Source organism: Gracilinanus agilis, chromosome 3 (assembly GCF_016433145.1).
Source record: "Gracilinanus agilis isolate LMUSP501 chromosome 3, AgileGrace, whole genome shotgun sequence".
NCBI classification, from domain to species: Eukaryota; Metazoa; Chordata; class Mammalia; order Didelphimorphia; family Didelphidae; genus Gracilinanus; species Gracilinanus agilis.
The window spans coordinates 253,129,024-253,150,708 of NC_058132.1; the positions used below are offsets into that span (position 1 = coordinate 253,129,024).

At 31.6% G+C, this 21,685-nt stretch overlaps 1 protein-coding gene across 1 annotated transcript in view; it reads right to left on the reverse strand.

Annotated features, from left to right (window-relative positions):
* The window catches only part of UBR3 (ubiquitin protein ligase E3 component n-recognin 3), a 255,154-nt gene that overhangs the window by 109,629 nt on the left and 123,840 nt on the right, over window positions 1–21,685 (reverse strand). The window contains 10 exon segments of the mRNA XM_044669094.1: window positions 1,670–1,766; window positions 9,565–9,706; window positions 11,664–11,767; window positions 12,115–12,248; window positions 12,346–12,398; window positions 12,485–12,613; window positions 15,278–15,367; window positions 15,469–15,534; window positions 18,174–18,260; window positions 21,385–21,518. Of these exon segments, the coding sequence (XP_044525029.1) occupies window positions 1,670–1,766; window positions 9,565–9,706; window positions 11,664–11,767; window positions 12,115–12,248; window positions 12,346–12,398; window positions 12,485–12,613; window positions 15,278–15,367; window positions 15,469–15,534; window positions 18,174–18,260; window positions 21,385–21,518 (1,036 nt within the window).

A 21,685-nucleotide genomic window follows, 5' to 3' on the forward strand; every position in this document is an offset into this window, starting at 1 on the left:
AGAAAGAAAGAAAGAAAGAAAGAAAGAAAGAAAGAAAGAAAGAAAGAAAGAAAGAAAGAAAGAAAGAAAGAAAGAAAGAAAGAAAAAAGAAAGAAAGAAGGTGAGGGCTAATGAAGGAAGTAGAGAGAACAAAAAAGCTGGAGTATAACCCTATTAAAAATTTTAAATTTCAAGATATTTCACCTAACTGTGCATGCAAAGAAAAAAGAATGGGAATTTTCAAAATAAAAATTTTACTAATTTGAAGATAATATAGTCCTATTCCTGTAAGTGTCTTAACTACTATATCTGAAACTTGCTTACATTTAATGCATAAAGAATCTTTCCTAAAGATCTTACACTGTTACACATTTAAAATCTATATCAGATTGCTTGCCATTTCAGGAAGGGAATTTGTCTCAAACTTTTAAAAAAAAGGTTAAAATTTTGTTTTTTCATATAATTGAGGAAAAAAATAAAATTTCTTTTAAAAAAAGAATCTTCCCTAATAGTACAATGGTAAATTCTCTGTTGAAATAATGAATTTTAAGTCACTTAAAATTAGACATTAATTTTAAGTTTTAGTGTACAGACTTTCTAAATGATAAATGTCCAAAATGTAAAACAAAGAAATTAGATTCTGGTTGAGGCAAATAAATTTAAAATTAAGCGACATTTATTGTCACCTGATTGTTGGCTCTATTTGCCATTTCCCCTTTCATTTTTCATCCACTTTTTCATAAAAATAAGCTATAGTTCTAATTTATAAAATTTCCTCAAACTACTAGTCTCTGATATACCTCTCAGCCTTGATAGATTAACCTTACCTATAACTTCAACTTTTTTTCAAACCACCACCAATACTTCACTATGCTTGATTTTAGTGTGACTATGATCCAGATAACTATTTATTCATGGTACAAACTACTCTATTTTAATTGTATGTCCTTTGTCCCCTGACAAAGCTTACATATAATATAAAGAAAACTGTGAATTAAGCTATGAGTTATTTTATTATTCTAAGTTGTACAACACTATTAATTTAATCATTAATACAATAAATTTATCAATAATTATTACAAAATAAATAATACTAGGATAAGAAACCAAATACTCCATTAAAAGGACATCATTTATATCTTGATTTTTTTCAGTCCCCAACATTCTAAGTTTTGTTAAATGCTTACAAATAAAATTTATTGTTTTAACTTCTCTCACTTTTCATGTCAGATGGTACTTGTTTCCTTTTGTACAAAAGGCAAGACCTACAAGCAAAAATATTCCTTGCCTTTGCAATGCTGATGATCATTGTAGATGATGGCAGCAAAGTTCTAAGAATTTATTACCTTAACTTGTGCATCCTCTGCTGGATCTGAAGCAGAATAGCACAAAATTTAGCTTCTGACTTCTATTATATAATACAAATTTTTGTCATTTTTGTTAAGTTAACATTATTAAAAATTATTTTTTAAATATAAAATGAAAATGTTGGCTTATGATCCTAAGAATCTAAAATCCAATTTCTGCTAGAATACAAAACCTTAAAATTATTTTCCTCCCCACAAATTAAAAATACCCTTTTAATAATGAGTATTTCTATTTCATAAGACAACTTGAAATTAAAATGTATACACAGAAGTATATGATCTGTAATATTCAATTAATAGATTACTTAATGTGATTAACTTACAATGCAGTATATCTGTCCATTGCAGACTGCACATCTCTACAGTAAACTGTCCAAAGGATTACCATGACTGGGTCAAACTCTCTATCCCAGACTTCCGCTATTATCATTTTTAAAAAAGTACAAGTTAACATAATAATTCCTAAAGATGAAATTTACTAAATAATCTTTGTTAGCAATTTTAAATTTAATAGATGGAATATTTTCTTAGATGATTAATTTTAGTAATAAGTTTGTTGTGTTAAAAAGCTGGGTAGCTCAGTGGATGGAGAGTCAGGCCTAGAGACCGGAGGTCCTGGGTTCAGGCCCAGCCTCAGCCACTTCCCAGCTGTGTGACCCTGGGCAAGTCACTTGACCCCCATTGCCCACCCTTACCAATCTTCCACCTATGAGACAATACACCGAAGTACAAGGGTTTAAAAAAAAGTAATTTGAATATAATTGTGTGTCCTATAAGAAAGTCTTTCATATGCTATCCTTCATATCTTTGGAAAACAAACTGTAAAATTAGGCTGAATGACAAACAAATTAGTTGGTAGGTCATAAATGTTTTAGATATGTAGACCAAGACTACAAAGATGACCTTTTTTAATGAATTTTTAAAAATTTTAATTGTTAATCTTAAATTTATCTTGGTTCCCAGTTAAAATATTAACTGATATATCATACACTGTTTCTTTACACCTAAGACCATATGTAGCACTGCATGTTTTAAAACAGGAAAAAAATTTTTTTATAATCTTGTGTGGGAAGCCAATAAGAGAATAGATAAAAATCTGAGACCCCTCTTTTGATACCTCTTATGATCCATACCTTTTCTTATTGGAAAAACATTATAGACTTATTGGAAAGCTTTGAGTCCATAACCAGACCAGAAGCTACTGAGTTAACAATTTCTCTCCTTGATAATTAAGAAGCCTGAACCCTAAAAAAATATATTACTTAGATAAAGACTGGAGCCAGACAATTTAGTCCAGACTATCTGACCAGGTGCAGATCTGTAAATCAAGGCAGAACGCAATTAGTAAACATCTCCATGAAATTTATTTCTGCTCCCAGAATTAACCCCTACTAATTGGTGGTTGGAATTTGGCCCTTGTCCTTGCACCCATATCTCTACTTTTAGACTTTAATGGGTTGTGTATGATTTGTAACCCCTTCACAGCTGTGACTCTTTCTTTGTGTTCTTTGTTTGAAACCAGTATAAAATAAAGTCCAAATCCCATAGCGTTAGATCAGCATGGGCTAACCACTAGTCTGGTTGTTCTCATTTTCTTTTTCCTGTCTTAACAATCCGATGCCACCAAACGCCACTCAGAACCCTTACTATATAGAGGCTGGCCCTCTATAGTCTTGTCATCACAAATAAATAACGTGGCATGATATTTAAGATGTTGATCCTGATTTTAAACATGTGAATTTTAAAGCCCTATACCAGGTATCATAATACTGACATTTTTAGTCATAGCTCTGCTACTAACTAGCTCATGACCTTGGGGTGATTTATGTCATTCCTCTGGGCCTTTGTTTCCTGCCTCTACCAGATCTCTTATGCACTCCCTCCCTTCCTTTTCCACAGCCACCATCCCAATTCCAATTCTCCTTAGTTCTCACCTGGATGATTAAAATGGTCATCTAACTACCTTATTCCCCTACTCCTAGTCTCTAGTGTCTTTCATTCTATCCTCCAGTGCAAGATCAATCTTCCTAAACATATAATCTATCACATTATGTTAGTAATCCAAAACTTCAAGAGCTTCCCAACATCTATAAAATAAATTCCAAATCGCTGAGTCCAGCATTCAAGGTTCTTTGTAAGTTGGCTCTAACCTTTCTTTTCAGTTTGATGTTCTACTCCTTCCCCTTCATGAATTCCTTCCAAGTCAGATTATTTATTATTAAATAAGCTCCATCCCTTCCCATCACCATGCCTCTGCTTACTCGATTTGCTATATTCCTCCTGTATATACTCCTCTTGTAAAGCCCAGTAAACTTCCTCTGCTCAAGGAGCCCTCACTAACTCTTCTTTTATCTGAAAGCAAGAAACCTCTCCTTCTGTATTGCTTACAAACTTCTCACATTTTACTTTATACTAAAGTCACTCATGTACACATTTTATGTCTATAATCTCCCTAAAGTTAGGAACTATATCCTGGTTATTTGTGATCTGAGCAGCTAACACAATTGTGACAATGAATTTAATATTAAACATTTTTAGTGATTCTAAAAACAATGGTGACTATTTCCAAATAAGCTAAGAATATTTCCTTTGGAATAAATAGAATGTTAATCCCATCCACTGACCAAGGAGGATACCCAATTGTATTATATTTTTGCCTCAGACCAACAACTGTGAAAATACTAGTCCTGGTCACAATTAATTAACACAATAATTAGACTTAAGTTAATATTTTCTTGATAATACTGGGACAGCATAATGAAAGTTGAATATTATAGCCTAAGAAACTATATAAACATTAAATTATCCAGTTACTGTTCTGTGATACAGTTATGAGAGTTATTGAGGAATATGTGACTTGGCTTAAGGGCAAATTAAATCTGTTCTGTTGTGAAGTTCAAATTAAGAGTATTAGCAGATTCTTAAATTTCTAAAGTGTCTATTATAGGCAGAGTAAAACTCAGGAAATAATAGGAAAATAAAGACTAAGTTTCTATCCTCATGAAACTCAAAGTCTAGTAAGTTGGTCAATACACATATGAGCAATTCTAATACAAAATAAGCGTGCATGAGTGAAGGTTAAGAAACAAAATCCCATGCTGAGCCTGAAGTACTGTTACAGTCTCCATTTTTAGCAATATATTAAGGTAAAATGTCGGTATTTTTAAATTACTATTGGTTTATCTGGAATGAATACTTTTTTTTCAGTCAGCTCCTAATGCTTATATATAGCTCTATGGTTTATAAAAAGCATTATTCACAACTTTGTAAAGTAGATAAACATTATTATTCCCATTTTAGATTGAAAGGAACTGACTCTTAAAGATGTTAAGTCTCTTAGTCACACAGTTACTACTTTAGGTAGGAATCAATACTTAAAACTAGATCTTCTAGGGGCAGCTGGGTAGCTCAGTGGATTGAGAGCCAGGCCTAGAGACGGGAGGTCCTGGGTTCAAATCTGGCCTCAGACACTTCCCAGCTGTGTGACCCTGGGCAAGTCACTTGATCCCCATTGCCTACCCTTACCACTCTTCCACCAAGGAACTAATACACAGAAGTTAAGGTTTTTTAAAAAAATATAAAAACAACAAAAACTAGATCTTCTGATACTAAAACCACCACTCTCATTCTACGCCTGTCATAAACAAAACACCCAGAAGATCCTGGGTCATTATTGAGCTAATAGGGAAAAAAATTATTTTTTATTAAAGTTTCTACTCTCTAAAGGTAACGTTTTTCAATTGGTGCACTAATCAGTCTTGGAGGTAAAGATATACAGACAGATATGATCATTTGATAAAGATAGCCTTTTTAATTCTTTTCCCCAGCAGAAGTTTTGTAATATATAAGAATTGGTTTTAAAAGTATTTTCATCCTTCCCCTTAACACAGTGATTTTTAAAGTGTGGTATGAGGACCCCTGAGGGGGCCCCCTAAGACTCTTTCAGAGGGTCTTTGAAGTAAACACTATCTTATTAATAATTTAAGATATTATTTACCTATTAAATAACCTTTTTTCTAATGACATGTGTAAGGCCAGATTTTGGTCATATGCTTTAAGCTAAACAGAATCACAAAAAAAGCATCATAACAGATTAATACAGAAGCAGAAAAGAGAACATAGCTGTCTTCTACTAAACCACATTAGAGATTTCCAAAAATATGTAATTCTCACAATTTTTGTGGGAAAATATAGGTGTTTTTCACCAAAATGTTAATTTTGTTAACATGTAATAGGTTTACTATTATTTTTAATGATTTAGTAAATCAATATTTTAAAATTCCATCAGTTTTTATTTCTAATATGGTAAATATCAATAGATATTAATAGATATAGTCCACATGAACAAAAAAACTTCAGAGGTCTTAGTAGTTTTTAAGGGTGTAAAAGGATGAGCCCAAAAAAGTTTAAGAACTGCATTCTTTGAGCTTCTTAAGGTGCTGGGACTTTCTGTCTGCCTTCTCACACTTAAGTCCAAACAGATGGACAAGAAAACTAAAGAGTTCTCAAAAGGTACATAGTAATTCAAGCTGTAAGACAATTGTTTGTTTCAAGTACATGCCAAGGTCAATAATGATTTCTTTGTTACCTAATTAAAAGACCTTTTTTTCAGGCTTCATTGTATCCTACCTCTTCCCAGGCTTTGACATCCCCCTCTTTGTTACTGTCATCTCCCTTGGTTTCCATGAAAATGTATTCTCCAGATTCCCTTACTAGCTTGATTCATTTATTTATTATTTCATTCAAAAACTATTTGTTAAACACCTAATCCAGATATATCAAGCACATCTTTTTTATGGCTCCTCCTCCTTACCTATCTTCCTCCCAAAACTCTGTCCCGGGTTACCTTCTCTACACACTTGGTCACTTCCTATCTGTGCCCTCCCTTTAAATTTTATCAAATTCTATTGCTTCCATCATCACTCTATGAAGATAACTACTAAATCATTCTATTTACACTCTCCCCACACCAACAACAGGATCCAATCCTAAATCATCCAACCATCTGCATGATATTTCTACCAAAATATCTCATCAGCAAAGTCTAAAACTATATTTCCCCTAAAAAAACCCTCCCCTCTTAACTTATTTCTGTTCATGGTACCACTGCTTTCATAATCACCAAATCTGAAATCTCAAGTTATCTTTTACTCTTCCTTTTCCTTTGCTCCCCACATCCAGAAATATCATTGCACAGCCTTTTTCTCATTCACTCTACAACTATCCTACTTCAGATCTTCAATACCTCTCTCATGGACTCACTTTTAATAACATCTTAATAAGTTTCACTGCTTCTAATCTCTCCCTTCTCTAATCTATCTTCTTACTGCTGCCAGAGTAATATGTCTGAGGCAGCAAGGTACTGTATTAGAGAGAATGCTAGACCTGAAATAAGGAAGACATGAATACAAATTGTGCTCCCAGACACATACTGTGTAACCCTGGATAATTCTATTCAGTCTTGGCTTCCTTACATGTAAAATGGGGAAAATAATAGCACCTATCTAAGAGTTGTTGGGAAAATATAAATAAAACATTTTATAAAAACTAAAAGCACTATAAAAATGTTGTTATTATTACTATTTCTTCATATCACAAGTTTGATCATATTACTTCCAGATCCATAAACTATCAGTAGCTTTCTACTGCCAATAGTATAAAATATAAATTCTTTTAAAAAAATATATGAGATTTATAATTCTCCACTCTGGTTTTTTACCTACCTCCTATCCTTACCTAAAACCATTCTGCTTCATACATTTTACATTCCAGTCAAACTGAACTATGTAACAGACCTAGATCTACACGTGACAACTTCCATTTCTGGTCACTTGCATATGCGGTCTCCCATAACTGGAACAAATTCCTGCTCTACTGTCAATACACACACCTAAGATCACGGATTTAATGTCAGAAGTTTCCTTAGAAGGTCACCAAGAATAATAACCCCTTCATTTTAGAGATAAAGTAAGTGAGACCCAGAGAAAGTAAGTGACTTGATCAATCACGTTGCAAATAAACGTCTGAGGAAGAATATGAACTAAAGCCTTCTGACTCCAAGTCCAAGACTCTATTCACTGTACCACCTCATAACTTAGATCCCTCTTATGTATTTGTCATATTTTAACATATAATGGAATAATCTTTGTCAGTGTCAACTGAATTGTAAGTTGCTTTAGGGTAGAGGCCATTTCTTGCTTCACCATCAACCCTATTTTTACTTTATATAGTTGCTCAACAAATATTTGATCAATGCAAAAACATAAAGTTTTAAAAAATGTTTACCTTGGAAAGGAAATGAAATTTTTAATGAAATTTCAATTTAATTTCTTAAAGATATTTAAGAGCATCTAATTAATTTGCCTTTTTCTTTAATATAAAAAAAACAAAAAAATTCTATTTTATACTTTTTCCAACAGTTACTACTTCAGTAAAAATAATAGTGGAATAGGCTATACATAAAGATAGTTTTTCTTTTTAAAAGACTATTCTTCAAAACACATTTTACTTTCATTGAGTAGATGATAAAAGTTTCAAGTAAATTCCAAAAATGCAACAGACCCATTATAAAAGGGATATAAAAGTATTTAATATCCACATAAAATGAACAGTATTGCATTTTTTCTTTTGGTTTTTATTGTGATGATCATGAAATTACAAACTATGTGATTTGACTTTTAAGTACAAGGCTAGAAAGGATATACGCAAACATTTAATACAACTGATTCAAATGGACTAAAATAAATATATTTTAATCTTGGGAATATTGATATTAAAAAAGCACTCTTTAAACTGAGCTAGACTTTAGCTACTCCAACACATCATTTATTATGGTTAAAAATTAAGCTATTTATTTTTATCAAAGACAAAGATATATATTAACATTTATTAAGTTATCACTTTTCCCCAAAACACAGCAAGATTTCTAGCTAATGTCTTCTTTTCCTTCGTATCAAATTACAATTGAAATTTTTTAAAAAGGTCATTAATAATTCTCTTCCATCTTGGAGATTTCTAAATTTGTAGTTATAAATGTTCATAATAGCAAAGTAGCAATCAAGGCAAAGGGAAGTCACTGTGCAGATCAAATTTACAATTTTAGTCATTCATATCTCATAAATTCTGCTAAAATATTTTCACAGTGTTCACCAACATAATATTCTAAACAATATGCACATTCAATGAAAAATTTTAATTTTTTATTTCTCAGGACTTTTGTGGGAGAATCAAATTCTACAACCAAAAATAATCACACCTTCTATGTACTTCAAGAATTATTTTCTAGGAACTGGATATGTATTGTTAATAGTAGAGTATACAATATGAAAAAGTATTAAATATAATTGACACCTTTCTTGGTTTTTAGATTTAGTTGAGGAACAAAATCCTTGATTTCAGTAGTAAAGTCAGTACCACTGATTTTTTTAAAAGCCACTAAGACATTGTTTATACTATGTTATTTCAAGGTTTTCTTTATAACAAAAAAGTAGTAAAAGACCATCTGGGAGAAAGAACATTCTTCACTAACTTACTCTACAAGATAAAAAAAAATTTAATGCTTTAATAAGTCCAATTTCTAACCTACTTCAGGATTTTAACAAATTCATTATCTATGAAGACAGACTAAGGATGATGGCTGTAAAAGCTTCCAATTAAATTTTAAGGGACAAATTTCAGTACATTTTTTAAGTTCCAAAACATAGAGCCTTATTAGCGCAACAACGCATTCTATTTTAATTGTTTGAATATTTTAAATGGTTATTTGAAGTTGAGTATTTAACTTTTAAATGTATAGTTCACATGTGGATTTTATTTTCTGTAAAGTATACTATTTCATCTTATCTTCCATCAAAATCCTATTATATTGCTTCTTTATGGTGTAGAGATTTCAAAACTTTCTTAAATGAAGGTGAGAAGGGGTTCAGATAAGTATAGGTAAAAGAAATACCCAGACCAGTGAAATAGTGGTTCTTTGAAATGCTTAAATACTAATAGCTAATATTTGGTCCCTGAGGAATAAGTTTGGTCAAGTATCACTATCGCAATGGGGTAACAGAGTTTTCCAAATTATCACCAATTTTTGTAAAATTCAAAAATAGTACAGCTGAAAAAAAATCAAGGCTAAGCAAAAAAAAAGGTAAAACATTTCCTTCTAGAATAAGGATTTCACCTTCAGAAAATATTTCAAAAAAAAATATTCTTATGTACATTAACATACCTTTTGGAGTATACATTCCTTGTTGCATAGAACCTCCAGGCTCAAAAACAGGAGCTTTAAAATCAGCTACAGCTGACAACACAGATTCAAAACTGTAACTGCCTGGGATAATTCCACTTTTGGGATTGGGATTTTCTGGAATCTGATTCATATGTCAAGAAAAATTAATACTGGCTAAAGTTTGTTTCAAATGATCAGGATTCTCTACTATGTTTTTATTAACAGTCCACATATCAAGATAGATGACAATACCTAAAAGTGGCCACAAGAGGACTCCACAATGCAACAGTTCTGTCAAAACTGTTCTTACCACATAATTAAAATGATTGTATGTAAATAGCAGAGTACCAAAAATATTTTGTTCTTAACAGTTTCATACTTACTAATAGTGAAATCAGTAGAGGGTAATTAGAGATACTGGGTAAAAAATCAAAAGGAAAAATCTTTAAATCCCCTTTTTAAATTAATTTTTATTTTTACCATTTTCTGATTTCTATCGTTTTTCTAATTATTTAGAGCTGCATATAATCATTTCCTTTGAACTAAAGAAAGCAAAATATCATCAAGCTATTTATAAGATTTACAATTGCAAAGAATGCCTCCTTAGAAACTGTCAAATAGTCATCTTTAGTTAAGGATCGTGAAAGAACTAATGGAAATTAAACTGAGAAACCAACTGTAAGTAAATATTTTGTATCAAATACGTGTTATGGCACATATCTTTGTTCTTTTAATAGGTCCAAGCTATCACTGATTATCAAATGTAGACCTGGAAGGAATCTTGGAGATCATCTACTTCAATCCTAAGTCAAATTGCAAAGCTAAGACACTTTCCAGTATACAACATTGCCTCTTTCCTCTTTTACAGCCCAAGAAAATACTTACTAATAGTGAAATCAGTAGAGGGTAATTAGAGATACTGGGTAAAAAATCAAAAGGAAAAATCTTTACAGCCCAAGAAAATAATTGCCAGGGGGCATCTGAGTAGTTCAGTGGATTGAGAGCCAGGCCTAGAGTCAGAAGGTCCTAAATTCAAATATGGCCTCAAACACTTCCTAGCTGTGTGACCCTGGGCAAGTCACTTAACTCTCATTGCTTAGTAATAATAATAATAATAATAATAATAATAATAATAATAATAATAGCCAGATTGAAGCTGGTCATAAAAAGCTTCATAAAGATTATCAAGAAAGTAGTATTATCAGGGTGCAGCTGGGTAGCTCAGTGGATTGAGAGCCAGACCTAGAGACAGGAGGTCCTAGGTTCAAATCTGGCCTCAGACACTTCCCAGCTGTGTGACCCTGGGCAAGTCACTTGACCCCCATTGTCTACCCTTACCACTCTTCTGCCTTGGAGCCAATTCCAAGACAGAAGGTAAGTAAGGGTTTTTTAAAAAAAAAAGAAAGTATTATTATCACCATTTTATAAATGAGGAAATTGAGGTTCTCAGAAATTAATTATTTGTTTACCATAATGACAAAGAAAATACAGATATAATATCCTATGTCAATAAAATCCTTAGTACCAAAAAAAAATCTAATTATAGATTTTAGAAAACAACAATCATATTTTAATACCATGATGTTGTGGATAAAGAACCAATCTCAGAGTCAAAAAGACCTTGGTTCAAGTTCCATTTCTGACATTGGCTGAGTGACTTTGAAGAACCCTGTTAAATTCCCCTAGGTAAATCTCTAAAACTATGAATTGCAAAGAAAATGCAGATTTGCTTTGAAAAAGGAAGTTCTTTAACAGGAATTCCTTATACCTATGAAATCACAGACCCAAAAAATTTTTTAAGTTGGAATGATAATTTATTCTCTTTACCTACTCCAATTAACATGCAAAAGTGGCATATTATTGTAGAAAAATTAGCAGAATGAGGAGAAACCTGGGGTCCCTTGCATATTATTCTATGAATTTGCTGTGTAACCTTTAAAAAATCATTTTACCTCTCTAAACATTAGTTTCTTCACAAAGAAAAGACAAGATGATCTCCAAGGTCCCTACCAGTTCTAATATTCTTTGGTTCTCTTTATGAACATATTTCTAATTTCTTTCAATATTAAGTTAAATATGCAATCAACTGAGAATTAAACCAAAATTTATAAGGATATGAGATCCAGCAATGAACTATGTGTCCTGTCATTCATACAAAGTTGGGCTACCATCTCTGCCCTCAGGATTTCATCATCTGACATTCCTAAAATAATTAAAAACAAAAATTAGTACATCTAAAACAGGGATAATGCCACGAAAAATCCTTTTACCATAAATTTTATTTGTCTGTCCCCTAAAATGTTCAGTATACTTCAAGAGTTAAAGGGAAAAAGGATAAGTACCTCAGATATAATTAGTTTATAATTGCTGTTTTCAGCTATTTCAGATAATTAAAGTGAATTATTTTTAAATATATGTTATTTGCAAACCAAATAAAAAATCCAGAATAATTTACATTATCCCTAGACTCTTTTTTAAAAATAGGCACCTTAACAGTCTCTTTTTTTAAAATGGCTGTTCTATTTACATATGAATAATTGCAATTTTTACCTAAATGTAACCGAAGACTCAACAGGATCACAAGAAATGTGAGGGCTCCTTCTAACATAGATCTCTCATGTTCTGAATCAAGTATTGTATTTTGATGTTGTGAAGCCATTGTCAACAAATCCACTACCTTAAATCTATGGGAAAAAAATATATAACACTTAAAATTTAAAAGAGTAAAATATAACTGAAAATATCCCAAAATACCTGATAAAATGCTTCAAAATTGCTTACCTTTCAAAGACAGATGAAATAAAATAATCTGGGTCAAGTCTAGAAGCACAGACCTTCGAAAGAAAACAAAGAATAATTTATTGTTCAGCATTCAGCTTTACTTGAGAGCACAGTTGTCTGAGTTATATGATGATTTTACCTGTAATAAGTATATATCCGGATCAATCATGGAATTACAGAAATGAGACTGTACATAAGTCATAGCTTGCCCTTTGATCTGAAGGCCATTTCTAACCCACATGTTACTGTGAATTTCAGAGAGACTCGCCTATTTAGAAAAAAAATTAAATAACAGTATTATTTAGCAACTCAATTTAGGAATATTTATTTTCTACATACAATATGTTTATAAACATGGATAGTGATCTAAAAATATTTTAGGATTACAACTAATCACCAGAACTAGCCAAATGTTTTATTAAACTAAATGTTTTATTAAACTAAAAATCTGTTCATTAGAATAAATAACTTAAACTAATAATAAAATAAAAATAATATATTATTGCTCAAGTAATGTATAAGGAAAAATTTATTTGCAAGTTAATGCATTAGTGACTTTATATAATTATTTCTTTAATATAGGGTATTTGCTTTGAAGTCTTTTAAATTAAAAAATACTAGAGTGATAATATATCTCAGCAACTCCCAATAAGGACATAATAATAACAATATTTAAATACTATAGTTAAATATAACATAAAGTTAATATTTCTAATCACTCTTATATGTAAAGATGAAGGCATTAAATACTTTGATCAATCTCCAGACACTGGTCCCTGCTTTGGTCCCTAAGACTAGCCATTCATTTCACAAATTTTATTACCAATATATATGGGAATGAGATGAGAAAGTAAATGTATACTGATTAATTCATGTATTTTATTTGTTCAGCAGCAATTTATTAAGGACCTATCCTAGATGATACTAATACAAAGAAAATGCCAACATGAAGCCTGCTTTCATGAAGAGTACAGGTAGTAGGGAAAATAAGGCATGTAAACAAATATCTATAATAAAAGTTATAATGTGGAACTTCAATATGAGAAATACAAATTGAAAAATAAATCAGTAAAAAAAGGACTAAGCATTAATGCCATTTGAGTCACAGCTGCTGCAATATACCTATAATGTCCAGTGTATATCTGTTATACTCCTTATCATAACATAGATAAGCCTGTTTGTTTGTTAGGGCTTTTTGTAAACAAACACTTTTATTCCTTCTAGTGAATAAACTGACTCTGCATCCTAGAAATATAACAAGGGAACATTATAAATTCCTTAAAGTAAAGGTTCTATTATCCTTTAACTAAAAGAACATGCCTCAAGACCATTTCCGTTGACAATGCTAACGCTACTTGGAGAAAAGTAGCCTAAGGTATTCTCTGTTCATATTGATTGTTAATTATCCTACTTACCTACCCTACCTGTGCTTTACACCCCTAAACTGCAAGGAAAATTTCTTCCCATTTTCAAAATTATAATACTCATTTCAGCCCAAATGAAGTAGTTTTTTTAGTAATGTTCTAGTTCATATATGTAACAAATTTCTGTATCCCAAGTGGAGATAAGAAAATGAGAGCAAGATCCTATATCTTCCCTCTCATCAAGTCAATCATGGCCCTAGAATGTCTGGTTACTAGATCATGAAAACATCAAAAACACAAATAAGAGTGATCCATATACTGTGCAAAAAGAAAAACCTGGTGAGTCATCTTTAATACTGGCATTCAACCTGGAGTACTACCACCCTACCTTTGGTACTGCAACCCATATGAGCCATCTGAAAGTTGCCACCTCCCACAAGGTGATCTGAGACAAGCAGGCCCAGAGAGCTAAAGAACCCCCAGAAACATAAAGACTTCCTAAAACCTCTATTAGCCTCAAATATTATCCTTCAATAAAAATCATTAGAATTATATATGTAATTTCTAGTATATGGCATTTCATCTGTGGGCAGTGCCACAATTAATTTATCATAAAATCATGCATTTACCTTGTAATGGGGATAAGTGTAGCAAATAATATAGTCAGAATTATCTGATTAGTTTTCTCCTATTTCAACTATTTATCACAAAATACACAAATAGCTCTAATTTATTTCATAAAGGGGGTATAATATTCAAATTGACAATAATTCTATTGATTTTTTTTACTGTTTTGTAACTGTATTTTAACACTGTCTCTTCAAAAAACCTAGACCCTCCTTAGGAAACATGTATGTCATCATATACATCTTCATATTCCTCCCTCCCCATACCCCCATTCCTGTTCTCCCCATTTTCCCCTCTCCCACCCCATATCACCTAGGCACTGAGTTTTTTATCCTCAAAGTATCTTTAAAAAAATACTTTAAATTTAAAATTTTAAATTTAAAAATTTTAAATTTAAATTTAAAAAAATTTACTGTTAAAACTATCCTTAATGAAAAAGCAATTTTAAATAATATGATGTTCTACTTATCTGTAAAAAAAAAAAAGTGACACTAATGGAGGTAGAATCTATAAGATAGTTTTCAGAGAGCTGGGGAAAAAAACTCAAAAACATCAAAGGGAAATGAGGGCCAGAGAGGTAACCAAGCTTTGAATCAAAGTGCCTTAGTAGTCATAGGGCTCAGGTCTCTTCATTCACAGTACAATTCTCTCTGTGCTTTTGTTATGTAAAAGGAAAAATAAAGATGGGAAAACCACCATATCAGGGAAAACTAAAATTAAAAGTTAGATTCAAAAAAAATTCAAGTGATTTGGCAAAAATGACAGCCAAAAACAAATATTTCAACAATGACAATTATGATAAAGACACACAAAAGTTGGAATAAATTATGTCAAAGTTTCTTTCTGGCTCTGTTATGTGATTTTAAGTCAAATAAGACTTAAATGAACTTGATATAATCAATAACTCCTACCTAAAACCTCAAAGAAGCATGAAACCTTACCTGGATTTGGAGTGGGTGAATCATTAGTTTCATCAACATTTCCTGATCTGGTAAAATAGAATCTAGATCTAGCTCTTGACATTTCACAGCCTACAAATAAAATTTAGAGAACTTAGAGTTTTTTATCTAAAAAAATATTTTTCTAGACTATTAGAAAAGGAAAGAACCATAAATACAAGGCCAAATCTTACCTTACTCAAAAACATAGCATAGTAACGATGCAGTGGCAAATGAAAAGTAACCTGGTTAGGAGCTGGCTGAAATACAAACAAACAAAAAATGCCACAGGTGAAAACAATACTTTATGTAATTCCATAAATATATTCTAAAATAAAACTTCTACTTTGTTTTATTCCTACACCTTAAAACTTCAAGTTTTACTAAAATATTAATGGAAAAAAATAGCACAATTTAAAATTTTTTAATGTGAAAGTTATTTAAATTAAGCCAAAGAAAATAACTGCATAAGGAAAAAATAGAAATAAAGTTTAAAATGATAGAACAGATCCTTCCTATATAGTGTCAACCTACAAACATCACACTCATAGATAACTTTGATGAAAAGTATGAAAACCATACCAGAGCTGCTAAAGAGTTGGAATAATGACAAGATGTAAAATAACTTTTTACTGCTACTGGGAGGTTTTTTTTGTTTAAGAAATAAATTAAGGACATTAGGACATTTTTAGGTGGAAGGCCTCTCCCTTTAGTTATAGCTATTATCTTATTATATATTCACTAACAAGAAGAGAAACATCAGAAAGCTGCCTAGAGGAAATCCATGTGAACTGGAACAACCTCCAGGAATTGATACAGAGCAAAAGGAGCAGAACCAGAAGAACATTGTACACAGAGACTGATACACTGGGCACAATCAAATGTAATGGACTTCTGTACTAGCAGCAATGTATTGATCCAGAACAATTCTGAGGGACTTATGAGAAAGAACACTACCCACATCCAGAGAAAGAACTGTGGAAATAGAAACACAGAAGAATAAACATTTCCTTGATCACATGCTCTGATGGGGATATGATTTGGGTTGTAGACTCTAAATGATCACTATTGCAAATATTAATAATATGGAAATAAGTCTTGGTCAATAATATGTGTAAAACCCAGTTGAATTGCTTGTTCATTGGCTATGGGAGGGGGGAGGGAGGAGATGAGAGAAAGAATATGAATCATGTAACCATGGGAAAATATTCTAAATTAATTAATTAAAAAAAGAAAGCATCCTAGAAAAGAGAAATTAACCAACTAACACTTTGTCCTAACCATCTACCCTGAAAAGTTGTGGATGAATAATATTTATTGCCCAGATTATGTCATGTGGCTGGATAAACAAATGTATAGAGCTCATTCATCAGTTATTTGTTATCTAGGACAAACAGTAAAATGGGCAATGGGAGAAGGAGGAAAAAGAGGAAGAAGAGGAGGAGGAAAGGGAAGTAGATGCCCTTTAGGAAACGAAATCTTTAATAAACAGAACTAAGCTTCTCCAGCAAACAGAGATGCATATATTTAATACCAATACCCATAATGTTGTGATAAATGCAAGATGTAGAACACAAGAATCTCAGAAGACTTGAAAATGGGTATCACAGAGAGAATAATGATGGGACACAAGATGGGTTCAAGGAAATTAAAATATAAAACTAAATAGGAAAATAAAAGAAGTATAGATTTAAAGATGTCATCAGGGAAATGTATTTAGGATAAGAAGTTCATTTAGTGAAGGAAAAGGATGACAGGTTATCTTAACTTCTTAGGTTTTAGTGTTTCATCTCACTTCTAAGCAATATCTTAGTCAATACTGGAATCACTCACTAATAGATGTTTAATACACCATCCCTGACAAACAAATGAGAACTGCTGGCCTAAACTGACACAAAACTAGAATCAGATACCGTCACACTAGAATCATACACAACCAGAAACGTTTCTGAAGGAAAACCAACCAATGAACCAACTTCTATTATTTATATGCTAATGGAAGAGAGTATGCTATAGCTAAAAAGGGGATTGGAAGTTTTGAGAGGAAGGCTCTACAACCACCTCCATCAAGAATTTATCAATTAAGTCAGGATATTATCACTTACTTTCTCCAATCTTCAAACTCCCACTATTAGCAAAATGAGGGTAAATCATATCTTGCCTCTTTTTTAAGGTTATTGTGAGGAACAAATGATATAATACATGTTAAAACACTTTCTGAAATGGACAATTCTGAGAGAGTTATGACAAAGAATGCTAACCATCTCCAAAGAAAGAACTGTTGGAGCCAGAATGCAGATGAAAACATACGGTATTTCACTATACTCAAATAAGAAGCATTTAAATATAATCTCAAAGACTTCTACCTTTGTACTTGATTCCTCAATGATATTATCAGTCTTCTTTGGTTATGGCATTTCTTTCTTAAAGATTAGTCTGTTATTCAATTGTGTAAGTACTATATCTACTAATTCACACTTTATTCCTATTACAGGACATCTTTTAGTCATTGGAGATTCATAGTTTTGATAATCATTGCCATCAATGTGCAGTATCCCATGCCTAAGTGCAGAAACACTTCTATACTTGCTATTAGCTTATATGCTTTCTATATTATATCTATAATCTACATCTGTATTAAGAAGGACACTCTAAATATCTGATTAAATAAATACTCCCATCTCCATGAAAACAACAAAAATGATTGACTACTTAAGTGTTTTCTCTGTGCTTAAAAAAAGAAAAACCTTGACTTTTTTTCAATGTGCATTATTAAAGCAAAAATTTCTTACATAAGTAACCATTTAATTTTTTTGTTTCTCATTTTACTTGTAGGCATCATTCTCCAATTATACTTTAAGATCAAACAGTTTTGCTCAATACTGTGACAAATACATACCTCGTCTACAAAGTTAATAGCATCAAACCAGTCTTGAAGTGCTTCTAGGCAATATCTAACAACATTTCTTGTATATTCTTGTGTTTCCTGTAGACAAAAACAAAAACTGTAAAAATAGAGCCTGTAAATGTCTAGGATCTTCAGAGACAAGTGTAATATATTTACCAATAACTTATGGCAATAGTTAATATAGCGATTTGTTATTCAGTCATGACTTTTCATGGTCCTGTACTTTTTTTCTTGGCAAATTTATACTGGAATGATATGCCATTTCATTCTCCAATGGATCAAGGCAAAGAGGTTAAATGACTTGCCCAGGGTCATAGACCTATTAAGTGTCTGTGGTCAGATTTGAATTCAAATATTTCTGATTCCAGGCCCAACACTTTACCCGCTACACCATTTAGCTACCTCACCTTAGTGATTAGTGGCCCCTATAGATTATTTATCTATTTCACTTGAGAAATGAAAAACTGTATACCAGTCAAAATATTTACTAAACATCACTATGTGCCAGGCCCTGGGGATAAAAAGACAAAAATCAAACAGGCCAAACTTTTAGGGAGATTATGCTCTGAAGAGGATATAAGTAAACAGCATTATCAATAAAACATAAGCATATGAGACATCAAGAATATGTATTATTGGAAAAAGGAAGGAAGTGAAGGGAATACGCAAGGATTGGGAATAAAGGAAAAGTGATAGACAGAATGTTGAACTAATATACATAAAATACTAAAAGAAGAACAAGAGAATCCCAGTATATTGGATAAATGCCTCTAAATTTAAGTCATTAAAAACTATGAGCAATTTATAAAATATATTGGGAACTGAATAAAATTTAAAAGAAAAAGAGTAACTCTCTAATTGATAAATGACCAAAGGATAGAAATAGCAGTTTTAGAGGAAGAAACCAAAACTATCAATAGGCATATACAAATTATCTACATCACTAAAAAGTAGAGAAATGGAAATAAAAACAATTCTATGTACCACTGCACATTCCTCACATTAGCTAAGACAAAAAAAAAGAAAATGACAAATGCTGAAAAGGTTGTGGGGAAATAATTCTAGTGCACTATTGGGGAAGCTGTGAACTTGTCCAACCATTTTGGAAAGCAATTTGGAAATATGCCCAAAAACTATTAAACTCTCTGACCCAGACATACTGCTAATAAGTCTATAATACCAAAGAGATCAAAGAAAGAGGAAAACTGCCCATATGTACAAAATATTTATAGCAACTCTTTCTGTTGTGGCAAAGAATTAGTAATTGAAAGGATGCCCATTAACTGGGGAATGGCTAAACAAGTTATGATATATATGAAAGCAATGAAATACTATTATGCTTCTTTAAAATGATGAAGGCTATTGTTTCAGCAAAACTTGAAAAGACTTGAATGAAATTATACAAAGTGAGTAGAACCAGGAGAACAATTTATACAATAACAACAGTACTATAAAGATAATAAACTTTAAAAGACTTAGAAAGTGATCAATACAATAACCAAACACAATTCCATATGATCATGATGAAATACACTATCCATCTCAAAACAGAGATCTGAAGCTCTCAAGAGTATAGACTGAAGCTTTTTTCCTATTTTTTTTTTTTGCCTTTTTTTTGGGGGGGGGAAGACACAGTAATATGGATATGTGTTTTACATGACTCTCTCTCTCTCAGAGTCATGTAAAACACATCCATATTATTTGTGTCTTCCCCCCCAAAAAAGGCAAAAAGTATATATATATATATATACACACACAAATATATATACACATATATATGTATATGAATACATATATATGTATATATGTACATATATGTACATACACAAACACACACATACACACACACAATGGGTTTTATTTTTCTTGCTTTCTCAATAAGTGAAGGAGGAAAAAGGAAAGGGAAAAAATTAGGAAATGAAAATAAAACTAAAATTTAGAAATAATCTAAACCCAGTGGAATTGTGCGTCAGCTAAGAGGTATTAAGGAGGTTTGGAGGAGAGGGAAAGAATATGAAACATGTAACTAGGGGAAAATATTCAAAATTAAAATTAAAAAAAGAAATAATCAGTCTACTAATGTATTAAATTAGAAAATTTAATGTAACAACAAATAAACAAATAAATATCCTCTACTGTAACCTCCAATCGAGTTCCTGACTCATATTTCAACAAAATTTAACTCTTTGCAATCAAGTTAATTTCCTTCCTGGCAAGATTATTTGCTGTTAATTATAGCCTGGTTCTAAATGCTTTCTCATTACACTAAAGATCTATTGGGGATAATTTGGAGATCAAGAGAGGGGGACTAACAGGAAAAAAAAGAAATAGCTGATTACAATGTTTTAGAAATAAATGATCAAGAAAAATCAAGTTACAAGGCCTAAAATAAGATAAAATTAATAATTATCACAGACCACAAGATCATAACAAAAATATAAAGTAATCAAACATCTATAAATTATAAATACCATACCAAAACAATATGAAAAATGGGAGATAGTTTAGACAATATGGATGCACTATTTAGAAACCACTATATGTTATCCAATTAAAAATATATATCAGTGCTTCCCAAACTTTTTTGGCCTCCCACCCCCTTTCCAGAAAAAATATTACTTAGCACCCCCTGTCACATACTATTACCGCCCCCTTACAGTTATTCACTGCCCCCAAATGCACCTGTGGTCATCACTGTTCCACCTGAATCACTGAAGCACCCACCAGGGGGCATTGGAGCCCACTTTGGGAATCACTGACAAATATGTATATTATATTCACATAGTTATTATATATTAACATCTTAATTAATTTTAATGACTTATTAATGAAAGCTATCTCGATATCTGCTTAGGTGTTATATAATGTTTATGCTAATTATGTTGTTTGTGACTTTTAACAGTGGTGAACAAAACTCATTCAAGGTTTGATCACCATTGATCAAATAACTGCAAATAAAATTGCTATTTATATTTGTATGTTATGGAATATTGGGAAGTAACCCCACTGTGAAATGACTAAAAAGAAACATTTCCCATTGACCCATGTTCCAAAAGCTTTGCCACTTCCATTTTTAACCAAGCTAGTTAAAATGTCTAAGGTAATGTTTATCATATACAAATTACAAGATGAAGAAAAAATTACCTAAAAAGTAAAATCATAAATACATATGTAAAAAACAATTAAAATGTTCTCATCATACCCTAATTTTGCAATGTGATAAGAGTCCCCACATTGGCTGTGCACAAGCCTCAAGCTCAGCAGCAAATGCAGCATAGTAGGTCTGAGATTCAAATTCCACGTGTTCATTTAGTTCTCGTTTATTTAAGTTCATACCTTTTAAAAATTAAGATGGAAATAATAGAAAAATGTAACCATTAAAAACTGTAAAGAGAAAAAATTTTAAATCCAATATCTGGCCTAATATTCTATGACACGTTCTTCCAAATGATCATACATACTTTAAATTAACCAACTAGGATCCATTTCACAAGATGAACAAA